Source organism: Salmo salar, chromosome ssa26 (assembly GCF_905237065.1).
Source record: "Salmo salar chromosome ssa26, Ssal_v3.1, whole genome shotgun sequence".
NCBI lineage: Eukaryota > Metazoa > Chordata > Actinopteri > Salmoniformes > Salmonidae > Salmo > Salmo salar.
The window spans coordinates 49,489,755-49,506,179 of NC_059467.1; the positions used below are offsets into that span (position 1 = coordinate 49,489,755).

General features: G+C 43.4%; 1 protein-coding gene across 16 annotated transcripts in view; it reads right to left on the bottom strand.

The window, feature by feature from the left end:
- Positions 1–16,425, bottom strand: part of LOC106595038 (probable E3 ubiquitin-protein ligase HERC1) — a 290,635-nt gene that overhangs the window by 134,555 nt on the left and 139,655 nt on the right. For all 16 annotated transcript variants that reach the window (XM_045708500.1, XM_045708507.1, XM_045708508.1 and 13 more), the window contains exons 29-35: positions 13,338–13,577; positions 10,971–11,091; positions 10,453–10,690; positions 9,988–10,172; positions 8,078–8,233; positions 7,587–7,693; positions 7,361–7,471 (exon numbers count right to left, since the gene is read on the bottom strand). In XM_045708500.1, the coding sequence (XP_045564456.1) occupies positions 7,361–7,471; positions 7,587–7,693; positions 8,078–8,233; positions 9,988–10,172; positions 10,453–10,690; positions 10,971–11,091; positions 13,338–13,577 (1,158 nt within the window). The remainder of the gene's footprint in view (positions 1–7,360; positions 7,472–7,586; positions 7,694–8,077; positions 8,234–9,987; positions 10,173–10,452; positions 10,691–10,970; positions 11,092–13,337; positions 13,578–16,425) is intronic.

The window sequence follows — 16,425 nt, forward strand, 5'->3', positions numbered from 1 at the left end:
ATGAGGCGATATAGAGTGCATTATGAGGTGATATAGAGTGCATTATGAGGTGATATAGAGTACATTATGAGGTGATATAGAGTGCATTATGAGGTGATATAGAGTGCATTATGAGGTGATATAGAGTGCATTATGAGGCGATATAGAGTACATTATGAGGTGATATAGAGTGCATTATGAGGTGATATAGAGTGCATTATGAGGTGATATAGAGTACATTATGAGGTGATATAGAGTACATTATGAGGTGATATAGAGTGCATTATGAGGTGATATAGAGTACATTATGAGGTGATATAGAGTACATTATGAGGTGATATAGAGTGCATTATGAGGTGATATAGAGTGCATTATGAGGTGATATAGAGTACATTATGAGGTGATATAGAGTGCATTATGAGGTGATATAGAGTACATTATGAGGTGATATAGAGTGCATTATGAGGTGATATAGAGTACATTATGAGGTGATATAGAGTACATTATGAGGTGATATAGAGTACATTATGAGGTGATATAGAGTACATTATGAGGTGATATAGAGTGCATTATGAGGTGATATAGAGTGCATTATGAGGTGATATAGAGTACATTATGAGGTGATAGAGTACATTATGAGGCGATATATAGAGTGCATTATGAGGCGATATAGAGTACATTATGAGGTGATATAGAGTACATTATGAGGCGATATAGAGTACATTATGAGGTGATATATAGAGTGCATTATGAGGTGATATAGAGTGCATTATGAGGTGATATAGAGTGCATTATGAGGCGATATAGAGTACATTATGAGGTGATATAGAGTGCATTATGAGGCGATATATAGAGTGCATTATGAGGTGATATAGAGTACATTATGAGGTGATATAGAGTGCATTATGAGGCGATATATAGAGTGCATTATGAGGCGATATAGAGTGCATTATGAGGTGATATAGAGTGCATTATGAGGTGATATAGAGTACATTATGAGGCGATATATAGAGTACATTATGAGGTGATATAGAGTACATTATGAGGCGATATAGAGTACATTATGAGGTGATATAGAGTGCATTATGAGGTGATATAGAGTACATTATGAGGTGATATAGAGTGCATTATGAGGCGATATAGAGTGCATTATGAGGTGATGTAGAGTACATTATGAGGCGATATAGAGTGCATTATGAGGCGATATAGAGTACATTATGAGGTGATATAGAGTGCATTATGAGGCGATATAGAGTGCATTATGAGGTGATATAGAGTGCATTATGAGGCGATACAGAGTACATTATGAGGTGATATAGAGTACATTATGAGGTGATATAGAGTGCATTATGAGGCGATATAGAGTGCATTATGAGGTGATATAGAGTACATTATGAGGCCATATAGAGTGCATTATGAGGTGATATAGAGTACATTATGAGGTGATATAGAGTGCATTATGAGGTGATACAGAGTGCATTATGAGGTGATATAGAGTGCATTATGAGGTGATATAGAGTGCATTATGAGGCGATATAGAGTGCATTATGAGGCGATATAGAGTGCATTATGAGGTGATATAGAGTGCGTTATGAGGTGATATAGAGTGCATTATGAGGCGATATAGAGTGCATTATGAGGCGATATAGAGTACATTATGAGGTGATATAGAGTACATTATGAGGTGATATAGAGTGCATTATGAGGCGATATAGAGTGCATTATGAGGTGATATAGAGTACATTATGAGGCCATATAGAGTGCATTATGAGGTGATATAGAGTACATTATGAGGTGATATAGAGTGCATTATGAGGTGATACAGAGTGCATTATGAGGTGATATAGAGTGCATTATGAGGTGATATAGAGTGCATTATGAGGTGATATAGAGTGCATTATGAGGCGATATAGAGTGCATTATGAGGTGATATAGAGTGCATTATGAGGTGATATAGAGTGCGTTATGAGGTGATATAGAGTGCATTATGAGGCGATATAGAGTGCATTATGAGGCGATATAGAGTGCATTATGAGGTGATACAGAGTGCATTATGAGGTGATATAGAGTGCATTATGAGGTGATATAGAGTGCATTATGAGGTGATATAGAGTGCATTATGAGGCGATATAGAGTGCATTATGAGGTGATACAGAGTGCATTATGAGGTGATATAGAGTGCGTTATGAGGTGATATAGAGTGCATTATGAGGCGATACAGAGTGCATTATGAGGCGATATAGAGTGCATTATGAGGTGATATAGAGTGCGTTATGAGGTGATATAGAGTGCATTATGAGGTGATATAGCGTACATTATGAGGTGATATAGAGTGCATTATGAGGTGATATAGCGTACATTATGAGGTGATATAGAGTGCATTATGAGGTGATATAGAGTGCGTTATGAGGTGATATAGAGTGCATTATGAGGTGATATAGCGTACATTATGAGGTGATATAGAGTGCATTATGAGGTGATATAGAGTGCGTTATGAGGTGATATAGAGTGCATTATGAGGTGATATAGAGTGCATTATGAGGCGATATAGAGTGCATTATGAGGCGATATACAGAGTGCATTATGAGGTGATATAGAGTGCGTTATGAGGTGATATAGAGTGCATTATGAGGTGATATAGCGTACATTATGAGGTGATATAGAGTGCATTATGAGGTGATATAGAGTGCGTTATGAGGTGATATAGAGTGCATTATGAGGTGATATAGCGTACATTATGAGGTGATATAGAGTGCATTATGAGGTGATATAGCGTACATTATGAGGTGATATAGAGTGCATTATGAGGTGATATAGAGTGCGTTATGAGGTGATATAGAGTGCATTATGAGGTGATATAGCGTACATTATGAGGTGATATAGAGTGCATTATGAGGTGATATAGCGTACATTATGAGGTGATATAGAGTGCATTATGAGGTGATATAGAGTGCGTTATGAGGTGATATAGAGTGCATTATGAGGTGATATAGCGTACATTATGAGGTGATATAGAGTGCATTATGAGGTGATATAGCGTACATTATGAGGTGATATAGAGTGCATTATGAGGTGATATAGCGTACATTATGAGGTGATATAGAGTGCATTATGAGGTGATACAGAGTGCATTATGAGGTGATATAGCGTACATTATGAGGTGATATAGAGTGCATTATGAGGTGATATAGAGTGCATTATGAGGCGATATACAGAGTGCATTATGAGGTGATATAGAGTGCATTATGAGGCGATATATAGAGTGCATTATGAGGTGATATAGAGTGCGTTATGAGGCGATATAGAGTACATTATGAGGTGATATAGAGTGCATTATGAGGTGATATAGAGTGCATTATGAGGCGATATATAGAGTACATTATGAGGTGATATAGAGTGCATTATGAGGTGATATAGAGTGCATTATGAGGCGATATATAGAGTACATTATGAGGCGATATATAGAGTGCATTATGAGGCGATATAGAGTACATTATGAGGTGATATAGAGTGCATTATGAGGTGATATAGAGTGCATTATGAGGCGATATATAGAGTACATTATGAGGTGATATAGAGTGCATTATGAGGTGATATAGAGTGCATTATGAGGCGATATATAGAGTACATTATGAGGTGATATAGAGTGCATTATGAGGCGATATATAGAGTACATTATGAGGTGATATAGAGTGCATTATGAGGCGATATATAGAGTGCATTATGAGGCGATATAGAGTGCATTATGAGGTGATATAGAGTGCATTATGAGGCGATATATAGAGTACATTATGAGGTGATATAGAGTGCATTATGAGGTGATATAGAGTGCATTATGAGGCGATATATAGAGTACATTATGAGGTGATATAGAGTGCATTATGAGGCGATATAGAGTGCATTATGAGGCGATATATAGAGTGCATTATGAGGCGATATAGAGTGCATTATGAGGCGATATATAGAGTGCATTATGAGGCGATATATAGAGTGCATTATGAGGCGATATATAGAGTGCATTATGAGGCGATATATAGAGTGCATTATGAGGCGATATAGAGTGCGTTATGAGGCGATATAGAGTGCATTATGAGGCGATATATAGAGTGCATTATGAGGCGATATAGAGTGCATTATGAGGCGATATATAGAGTGCATTATGATGCGATATAGAGTGCATTATGAGGCGATATATAGAGTGCATTATGAGGCGATATAGAGTGCATTATGAGGCGATATATTTAGTGCATTATGAGGCGATATATAGAGTGCATTATGAGGCGATATAGCGTACATTATGAGGCGATATATAGAGTGCGTTATGAGGTGATATAGCGTACATTATGAGGCGATATATAGAGTGCGTTATGAGGCGATACAGAGTGCATTATGAGGCGATATAGAGTGCATTATGAGGCGATATATAGAGTGCATTATGAGGCGATACAGAGTGCATTATGAGGCGATATAGAGTGCATTATGAGGCGATATATAGCGTACATTATGAGGCGATATAAAGTGCATTATGAGGCGATATATAGAGTGCATTATGAGGCGATATAGAGTGCATTATGAGGCGATATAGGGTACATTATGAGGCGATATATAGAGTGCGTTATGAGGCGATACAGAGTGCATTATGAGGCGATATATAGAGTGCATTATGAGGCGATATATAGAGTGCGTTATGAGGTGATATAGCGTACATTATGAGGCGATATATAGAGTGCATTATGAGGCGATATATAGAGTGCATTATGAGGCGATATAGAGTGCATTATGAGGCGATATAGAGTGCATTATGAGGCGATATAGCGTACATTATGAGGCGATATAGAGTGCATTATGAGGCGATACAGAGTGCATTATGAGGCGATATAGCGTACATTATGAGGCGATATAGAGTGCATTATGAGGCGATATAGAGTGCGTTATGAGGCGATATAGAGTGCATTATGAGGCGATATATAGAGTGCATTATGAGGCGATATAGAGTGCATTATGAGGCGATATATAGTGCATTATGAGGCGATATAGAGTGCATTATGAGGCGATATAGAGTGCATTATGAGGCGATATAGAGTGCGTTATGAGGCGATACAGAGTGCATTATGAGGCGATATATAGAGTGCATTATGAGGCGATATAGAGTGCATTATGAGGCGATATAGAGTGCATTATGAGGCGATATATAGAGTGCATTATGAGGCGATATAGAGTGCATTATGAGGCGATATATAGAGTGCATTATGAGGCGATATATAGAGTGCATTATGAGGCGATATATAGAGTGCATTATGAGGCGATATAGCGTACATTATGAGGCGATATATAGAGTGCATTATGAGGTGATATAGCATACATTATGAGGCGATATATAGAGTGCGTTATGAGGCGATACAGAGTGCATTATGAGGCGATATAGAGTGCATTATGAGGCGATATATAGAGTGCGTTATGAGGTGATATAGCGTACATTATGAGGCGATATATAGAGTGCATTATGAGGCGATATAGAGTGCATTATGAGGCGATATAGAGTACATTATGAGGCGATATAGAGTACATTATGAGGCGATATAGATTGCATTATGAGGCGATATATAGAGTACATTATGAGGTGATATAGAGTGCATTATGAGGCGATATATAGAGTGCATTATGAGGCGATATAGCGTACATTATGAGGCGATATAGAGTGCATTATGAGGCGATATAGCGTACATTATGAGGCGATATAGCGTACATTATGAGGCGATATAGAGTGCGTTATGAGGCGATATAGAGTGCGTTATGAGGCGATATAGAGTGCGTTATGAGGCGATATATAGAGTGCGTTATGAGGCGATATAGAGTGCATTATGAGGCGATATATAGAGTGCGTTATGAGGCGATATAGAGTGCGTTATGAGGCGATACAGAGTGCATTATGAGGCGATATATAGAGTGCATTATGAGGCGATATAGAGTGCATTATGAGGCGATATAGAGTGCATTATGAGGCGATATATAGAGTGCATTATGAGGCGATATAGAGTGCATTATGAGGCGATATATAGAGTGCATTATGAGGCGATATATAGAGTGCATTATGAGGCGATATAGCGTACATTATGAGGCGATATATAGAGTGCATTATGAGGTGATATAGCGTACGTTATGAGGCGATATATAGAGTGCGTTATGAGGCGATACAGAGTGCATTATGAGGCGATATAGCGTACGTTATGAGGCGATATATAGAGTGCGTTATGAGGTGATACAGAGTGCATTATGAGGCGATATATAGAGTGCATTATGAGGCGATATAGAGTGCATTATGAGGCGATATAGAGTGCATTATGAGGCGATATAGAGTGCATTATGAGGCGATATATAGAGTGCATTATGAGGCGATATATAGAGTGCATTATGAGGCGATATAGAGTGCATTATGAGGCGATATAGAGTGCATTATGAGGCGATATATAGAGTGCATTATGAGGCGATATAGAGTGCGTTATGAGGCGATATATAGAGTGCGTTATGAGGCGATACAGAGTGCATTATGAGGCGATATATAGAGTGCATTATGAGGCGATATAGAGTGCATTATGAGGCGATATAGAGTGCATTATGAGGCGATATATAGAGTGCATTATGAGGCGATATAGAGTGCATTATGAGGCGATATAGAGTGCATTATGAGGCGATATAGAGTGCATTATGAGGCGATATAGAGTGCATTATGAGGCGATATAGATTGCATTATGAGGCGATATAGAGTGCATTATGAGGCGATATAGAGTGCATTATGAGGCGATATAGAGTGCATTATGAGGTGATATAGAGTGCGTTATGAGGCGATATATAGAGTGCGTTATGAGGCGATATATAGAGTGCATTATGAGGCGATATAGAGTGCATTATGAGGCGATATAGAGTGCGTTATGAGGCGATATATAGAGTGCGTTATGAGGCGATATATAGAGTGCGTTATGAGGCGATATATAGAGTGCATTATGAGGCGATATAGAGTGCATTATGAGGCGATATATAGAGTGCATTATGAGGCGATATAGAGTGCATTATGAGGCGATATAGCGTACATTATGAGGCGATATATAGAGTGCATTATGAGGTGATATAGCGTACGTTATGAGGCGATATATAGAGTGCGTTATGAGGCGATACAGAGTGCATTATGAGGCGATATAGCGTACGTTATGAGGCGATATATAGAGTGCGTTATGAGGTGATACAGAGTGCATTATGAGGCGATATATAGAGTGCATTATGAGGCGATATAGAGTGCATTATGAGGCGATATATAGAGTGCATTATGAGGCGATATAGAGTGCATTATGAGGTGATATAGAGTGCATTATGAGTTGTCCTGCACCTGTCGTTTAAGCTCCTGCTCTTTCTCTTTCATCTGGATGGTGTGTTTGGCCTGGGCGATGGGAGCTTCCCACATACAGTCAGCCAGCAGGGAGAAGAGACGCTCCACCACCTAGAGGAGGACCACACCTTTTACCAGCTACATCATCAAATCCTCTTATTAGGACCTCACTAGTGACTTAGTGGGTGAATTTTGAGAGACTTCACTCTGCATACAGCTCCAGTACCTGTGTAATCTGGTCGTTCTCTACACTGGCCTCACAGGCAGGCAGCACAGCCTCCAGAACATGAAGGGCCAGGAGACGAGTTCTCAGGTTGCCCACAAGAGGGACTCCTACAGACAAACAACATAAACACTTGTCATTGAAAAGCAAAAATCTATAGGTGCAAAGCGACATTAACAAATCCAAAAGCCAGGCACTCGTGTGAGTTTGAAAATTAAAAAGCGTTTAATGGATGGACTAAGACATTATTAAAATAAACCTTAATCTGTTTGACCTGATCTTTGACAAATAACATATTGAAAGGAAAGACTGGTGAAAATGGAGGCCTTACTTCAGACCTGACGTTGGTCAGGATTTATATTAAATGGTTGGAGGTGCTGGTTCATATCTAGCCTATTTTTAAGTCTATGTAAAGAAACATCTAAACTTACAAGTACAGACTAGTGATTTTCATAATGCATTTTAATGTACAAATACAGTTTATTGGACAGTACCTGAGCAGCATTTCTGTGCAGCAATGTTGAGCAGCACCTCTGTCCACTTTGGAGAAGACATCTTGGATTGGATGGCCTTGGAGGAGACGACTCGTCTCAGGAACACCAGGAAGTCTCCCAGGTGAAGCTCTGCTGTGTGCTGCTTACGCACCAATGCTATGGAACACATCAACAACAACAACATATTACAGAGTGAAGTTCTACAGGGTGCTGTTTCCACTCCAACACTATGGAACACAACAACAACAACATATTACAGAGTGAAGTTCTACAGGGTGCTGTTTCCACTCCAATGCTATGGAACACAACAACAACAACATATTACAGAGTGAAGTTCTACAGGGTGCTGTTTCCACTCCAACACTATGGAACACAACAACAACAACATATTACAGAGTGAAGTTCTACAGGGTGCTGTTTCCACTCCAACACTATGGAACACAACAACAACAACATATTACAGAGTGAAGTTCTACAGGGTGCTGTTTCCACTCCAACACTATGGAACACAACAACAACAACATATTACAGAGTGAAGTTCTATAGGGTGCTGTTTCCACTCCAACACTATGGAACACAACAACAACATATTACAGAGTGAAGTTCTACAGGGTGCTGTTTCCACTCCAACACTATGGAACACAACAACAACAACATATTACAGAGTGAAGTTCTACAGGGTGCTGTTTCCACTCCAACACTATGGAACACAACAACAACAACATATTACAGAGTGAAGTTCTATAGGGTGCTGTTTCCACTCCAACACTATGGAACACAACAACAACATATTACAGAGTGAAGTTCTACAGGGTGCTGTTTCAAAACAATGACGTCATGTCTGAATCCTGCCATCTTTATGCCACTTCACCACTACCATCTGTATTGACAATACTTCCTGCCATCTTTATGCCACTTCACCACTACCATCTGTATTGACAATACTTCCTGCCATATTTATGTCACTTCACCACTACCATCTGTATTGACAATACTTCCTGCCATCTTTATGTCACTTCACCACTAATATCTGTATTGACAATACTTCCTGCCATCTTTATGTCACTTCACCACTAATATCTGTATTGACAATACTTCCTGCCATCTTTATGTCACTTCACCACTAATATCTGTATTGACAATACTTCCTGCCATCTTTATGCCACTTCACCACTACCATCTGTATTGACAATACTTCCTGCCATATTTATGTCACTTCACCACTAATATCTGTATTGACAATACTTCCTGCCATCTTTATGTCACTTCACCACTAATATCTGTATTGACAATACTTCCTGCCATCTTTATGTCACTTCACCACTAATATCTGTATTGACAATACTTCCTGCCATCTTTATGTCACTTCACCACTAATATCTGTATTGACAATACTTCCTGCCATCTTTATGTCACTTCACCACTATTATCTGTATTGACAATACTTCCTGCCATCTTTATGTCACTTCACCACTATTATCTGTATTGACAATACTTCCTGCCATCTTTATGTCACTTCACCACTAATATCTGTATTGACAATACTTCCTGCCATCTTTATGTCACTTCACCACTAATATCTGTATTGACAATACTTCCTGCCATCTTTATGTCACTTCACCACTATTATCTGTATTGACAATACTTCCTGCCATCTTTATGTCACTTCACCACTAATATCTGTATTGACAATACTTTAGAAGTTCCCCAAAAATCTATTTGAAAAAAACGATCAAGCCAATCAATCGATTCTAGTCAGTCAAATCACTAGTAACCTTTCCATCACTATTACACCCATCCTGGCAGACAATCCTCCTCCTAATATATATATAAATCATCACTCAAATAACACTATTATTTGATCCAAATCGACTTCCAGTCATGCTGCATGACACGCAGTCCTCTCCTACCTCTGAAGTCTGTCTTCTCTGGGTCAGCTCCATCCTCAGACTTCCTGTCCTGGTTCTCCTGGTTCTTCCCTGGGGAGGCAGTGAGCAGGCTGACTCCTGCCTGGGAGAGAAGGTTCTTCAGCTGGCTACACAGCAAGTCCAACAGGGACTGAACCACCTTGGGTCCTAGCTTGTCTGCATACGTCCTGGAGACACAGAGAGAAGTCAAGTCACACAGCACAGAAAGCTTGTAGATACACAAACATGTAACAACAATCTTTCTGGGTAGGGTTTCATGATTGCGCCTAATACTGGACTAAGAATCATGCTCGAAGGACAATCTCTATTGAAAGTCCTTTTTAGTCCAGCAATAGGCTTGATCCGGACCCGGGAAACCAGCCCTATAGATAAACCAGATACGACACATCTGACGACACAAATATGTAACATATTCACAGTGTGTTAGTGCAGAGAGCCCTGTCTTACCCAGTGCTGATGGCCAGTATCTGCAGTAGTCGTGTGGAGGCTACCTTCAGGGCAGTGCTGAGCTGGGACACCCCTGGTTTCTGTAGCAGCTGGAGTGGTTGTCCCAGCAGGGTTTCTGTACCACACAGCTGTGACAGCACATTGAGGAGGCCACTGGATATGGCCAGGGACACGTCCACAGACTGGTAACGCACGCTCAGGGCAAACACTGTCACCAGCAGGAGGCGCTGCTGGGCCTCTGGAAAGAGGGAAAGGGGGAAACCTTGTCAGTTGTCCAACTGAATGGAGTCAACAGAAATGTGTCTTCCCACATTGGGAGGGGGAGAGAGAGGGAGACGGTGAGAGGCAGACGAGGAAGGGGAGTTACTTTATAGCGGTGGTCTCCAACTACATCCTGAAAAACTACTGGTTGCGCAGACTTGCTGTGTTACTGCAGGGCTGGACCAAAAGCCTGCACACACAGTTGTTCTCCAGGACCTGTATAGAAGAACCCTGCTTTGTAATAACGTGATGTTCACCTATGTGATGTTTGTTGGCCTGCAGGGCTCTCTCCAGAGTGACAGACAGCTGCTGGTATATCTTATGTACGGCTGTCTGGATGTCCATCTGCAGACTCCGCTTGGCTGCTTTAACACCGTCCTGAACCAACACAACATCATTATGAGACAGACACATCCTGTCCTGAACCAACACAACATCATTATGAGACAGACACATCCTGTCCTGAACCAACACAACATCATTATGATACAGACACATCCTGTCCTGAACCAACACAACATCATTATGAGACAGACACATCCTGTCCTGAACCAACACAACATCATTATGATACAGACACATCCTGTCCTGAACCAACACAACATCATTATGAGACAGACACATCCTGTCCTGAACCAACACAACATCATTATGAGACAGACAGACAGACACATCCTGTCCTGAACCAACACAACATCATTATGAGACAGACACATCCTGTCCTGAACCAACACAACATCATTATGAGACAGACAGACAGACACATCCTGTCCTGAACCAACACAACATCATTATGATACAGACACATCCTGTCCTGAACCAACACAACATCATTATGAGACAGACACATCCTGTCCTGAACCAATACATCATCATTATGATACAGACAGACACATCCTGTCCTGAACCAACACAACATCATTATGATACAGACACATCCTGTCCTGAACCAACACAACATCATTATGATACAGACAGACACATCCTGTCCTGAACCAACACAACATCATTATGATACAGACAGACACATCCTGTCCTGAACCAACACAACATCATTATGATACAGACAGACACATCCTGTCCTGAACCAACACAACATCATTATGATACAGACAGACAGACACATCCTGTCCTGAACCAACACAACATCATTATGAGACAGACACATCCTGTCCTGAACCAACACAACATCATTATGAGACAGACAGATCCTGTCCTGAACCAATACATCATCATGAGACAGACAGATCCTGTCCTGAACCAACACAACATCATTATGAGACAGACAGACAGACAGACAGACAGACAGACAGACAGACAGACAGACAGACAGACAGACAGACACATCCTGTCCTGAACCAACACAACATCATTATGAGACAGACAGACAGACACATGGGGTCCCCAGACCCCCCCATTTTAAGCCCCACTGTGCCCACTCTCCCCCCCGTACCTGGTAGTGGTGTAGCTGGACACTCTCTCCCTAGCCCCCCCCCCCCCGTACCTGGTAGTGATGTAGCTGGACACTCTCTCCCTAGTCCCCCGTACCTGGTAGTGGTGTAGCTGGACATTCTCTCCCTAGTCCCCCCCGTACCTGGTAGTGATGTAGCTATAGACTCTCTCCCTAGTCCCCCCGTACCTGGTAGTGGTGTAGCTGGACACTCTCTCCCTAGTCCCCCCGTACCTGGTAGTGATGTAGCTACAGGCTCTCTCCCTAGTCCCCCGTACCTGGTAGTGATGTAGCTGGACACTCTCTCCCTAGTCCCCCCGTACCTGGTAGTGATGTAGCTGGACACTCTCTCCCTAGTCCCCCGTACCTGGTAGTGATGTAGCTGGACACTCTCTCCCTAGTCCCCCCGTACCTGGTAGTGGTGTAGCTGGACATTCTCTCCCTAGTCCCCCGTACCTGGTAGTGGTGTAGCTGGACATTCTCTCCCTAGTCCCCCGTACCTGGTAGTGGTGTAGCTGGACACTCTCTCCCTAGTCCCCCGTACCTGGTAGTGATGTAGCTATAGGCTCTCTCCCTAGTCCCCCGTACCTGGTAGTGATGTAGCTGGACACTCTCTCCCTAGTCCCCCGTACCTGGTAGTGATGTAGCTGGACACTCTCTCCCTAGCCCCCCCCGTACCTGGTAGTGATGTAGCTGGACACTCTCTCCCTAGTCCCCCGCACCTGGTAGTGATGTAGCTGGACACTCTCTCCCTAGTCCCCCCGTACCTGGTAGTGGTGTAGCTGGACACTCTCTCCCTAGTCCCCCCGTACCTGGTAGTGATGTAGCTGGACACTCTCTCCCTTCAGTCCCCCCGTACCTGGTAGTGATGTAGCTGGACACTCTCTCCCTAGTCCCCCCGTACCTGGTAGTGATGTAGCTGGACACTCTCTCCCTAGTCCCCCCGTACCTGGTAGTGATGTAGCTGGACACTCTCTCCCTAGTCCCCCCCGTACCTGGTAGTGGTGTAGCTGGACATTCTCTCCCTAGTCCCCCGTACCTGGTAGTGGTGTAGCTATAGACTCTCTCCCTAGTCCCCCCGTACCTGGTAGTGATGTAACTGGACACTCTCTCCCTAGTCCCCCCGTACCTGGTAGTGATGTAACTGGACACTCTCTCCCTAGTCCCCCCGTACCTGGTAGTGGTGTAACTGGACATTCTCTCCCTTCAGTCCCCCGGTGCCCACAGTCCCTAGACCGAAACATCCAGTCAGGAACTGTAACCTGACGGAGGTCAGGAGAGAGGAGGACTGGAAGGCAGCGCTGGGGCTGGGTCGACCTCCTGGTCCGCTCCCCCCACCTCCTGCAGCCTGGCTACTCTTCTCCTCCATCCCTGAGATCAGCACCACGATCTGGTGTAGAGCCTCCAGACGCAGCTGTAGGAAACAATGGCACACATCAGTCCTAGAATGAATCAGGTTACAGACATATAGTCAATACTACCTCCACATTAACTCTGTAACCCCCTGTATATAGCATCCACATTAACTCTGTACCGTAACACCCTGTATATAGCCTCCACATTGACTCTGTACCGTAACACCCTGTATATAGCCTCCGCATTGACTCTGTACCGTAACACCCTGTATATAGCCTCCACATTGACTCTGTACCGGTACCCCCTGTATATAGCCTCCACATTGACTCTGTACCGGTACCCCCTGTATATAGCCTCCACATTGACTCTGTACCGGTACCCCCTGTATATAGCCTCCACATTAACTCTGTACCGTAACACCCTGTATATAGCCTCCACATTGACTCTGTACCGGTACCCCCTGTATATAGCCTCCACATTGACTCTGTACCGGTACCCCCTGTATATAGCCTCCACATTGACTCTGTACCGGTACCCCCTGTATATAGCCTCCACATTAACTCTGTACCGTAACACCCTGTATATAGCCTCCACATTGACTCTGTACCGGTACCCCCTGTATATAGCCTCCACATTGACTCTGTACCGGTACCCCCTGTATATAGCCTCCACATTAACTCTGTACCGTAACACCCTGTATATAGCCTCCACATTAACTCTGTACTGGTACCCCCTGTATATATCCTGCACATTGACTGTGTACCGGTACCCCCTGTATATAGCCTCCACATTGACTCTGTACCGGTACCCCCTGTATATAGCCTCCACATTGACTCTGTACCGGTACACCCTGTATATAGCCTCCACATTGACTCTGTACCGGTACCCCCTGTATATAGCCTCCACATTGACTCTGTACTGGTACCCCCTGTATATAGCCTCCACATTTACTCTGTACTGGTAACCCCTGTATATAGCCTCCACATTGACTCTGTACCGTAACACCCTGTATATAGCCTCCACATTGACTCTGTACCGGTACCCCCCTGTATATAGCCTCCACATTGACTCTGTACCGGTACCCCCTGTATATAGCCTCCACATTGACTCTGTACCGGTACCCCCTGTATATAGCCTCCACATTGACTCTGTACCGGTACCCCCTGTATATAGCCTCCACATTGACTCTGTACCGGTACCACCTGTATATAGCCTCTACATTGACTCTGTACCGGTACCCCCTGTATATAGCCTCCACATTGACTCTGTACCGTAACACCCTGTATGTAGCCTCCACATTGACTCTGTACCGGTACCCCGGGTATATAGCCTCCACATTGACTCTGTACCGGTACCACCTGTATATAGCCTCCACATTGACTCTGTACCGGTACCCCCTGTATATAGCCTCCACATTGACTCTGTCCCGGTACCACCTGTATATAGCCTCCACATTGACTCTGTCCCGGTACCCCCCTGTATATAGCCTCCACATTGACTCTGTACCGGTACCCCCCTGTATATAGCCTCCACATTGACTCTGTACCGGTACCCCCTTTATATAGCCTCCACATTGACTCTGTACCGGTACCCCCTGTATATAGCCTCCACATTGACTCTGTACCGTAACACCCTGTATATAGCCTCCACATTGACTCTGTACCGGTACCACCTGTATATAGCCTCCACATTGACTCTGTACCGTAACACCCTGTATATTGCCTCCACATTGACTCGGTACCGGTACCACCTGTATATAGCCTAGACATTGACTCTATACCGGTACCCCCTGTATATAGCCTCCACATTGACTCTGTACGGTAACACCCTGTATATAGCCTCCACATTGACTCTGTACTGGTACCCCCTGTATATAGCCTCCACATTTACTCTGTACTGGTAACCCCTGTATATAGCCTCCACATTGACTCTGTACCGTAACACCCTGTATATAGCCTCCACATTGACTCTGTACCGGTACCCCCCTGTATATAGCCTCCACATTGACTCTGTACCGGTACCCCCTGTATATAGCCTCCACATTGACTCTGTACCGGTACCCCCTGTATATAGCCTCCACATTGACTCTGTACCGGTACCCCCTGTATATAGCCTCCACATTGACTCTGTACCGGTACCACCTGTATATAGCCTCTACATTGACTCTGTACCGGTACCCCCTGTATATAGCCTCCACATTGACTCTGTACCGTAACACCCTGTATGTAGCCTCCACATTGACTCTGTACCGGTACCCCGGGTATATAGCCTCCACATTGACTCTGTACCGGTACCACCTGTATATAGCCTCCACATTGACTCTGTACCGGTACCCCCTGTATATAGCCTCCACATTGACTCTGTCCCGGTACCACCTGTATATAGCCTCCACATTGACTCTGTCCCGGTACCCCCCTGTATATAGCCTCCACATTGACTCTGTACCGGTACCCCCTGTATATAGCCTCCACATTGACTCTGTACCGGTACCCCCTTTATATAGCCTCCACATTGACTCTGTACCGGTACCCCCTGTATATAGCCTCCACATTGACTCTGTACCGTAACACCCTGTATATAGCCTCCACATTGACTCTGTACCGGTACCACCTGTATATAGCCTCCACATTGACTCTGTACCGTAACACCCTGTATATTGCCTCCACATTGACTCGGTACCGGTACCACCTGTATATAGCCTAGACATTGACTCTATACCGGTACCCCCTGTATATAGCCTCCACATTGACTCTGTACGGTAACACCCTGTATATAGCCTCCACATTGACTCTGTACTGGTACCCCCTGTATATAGCCTCCACATTGACTCTGTACCGTAACACCCTGTATATAGCCTCCACATTGACTCTGTACGGTAACACCCTGTATATAGCCTCCACATTGAC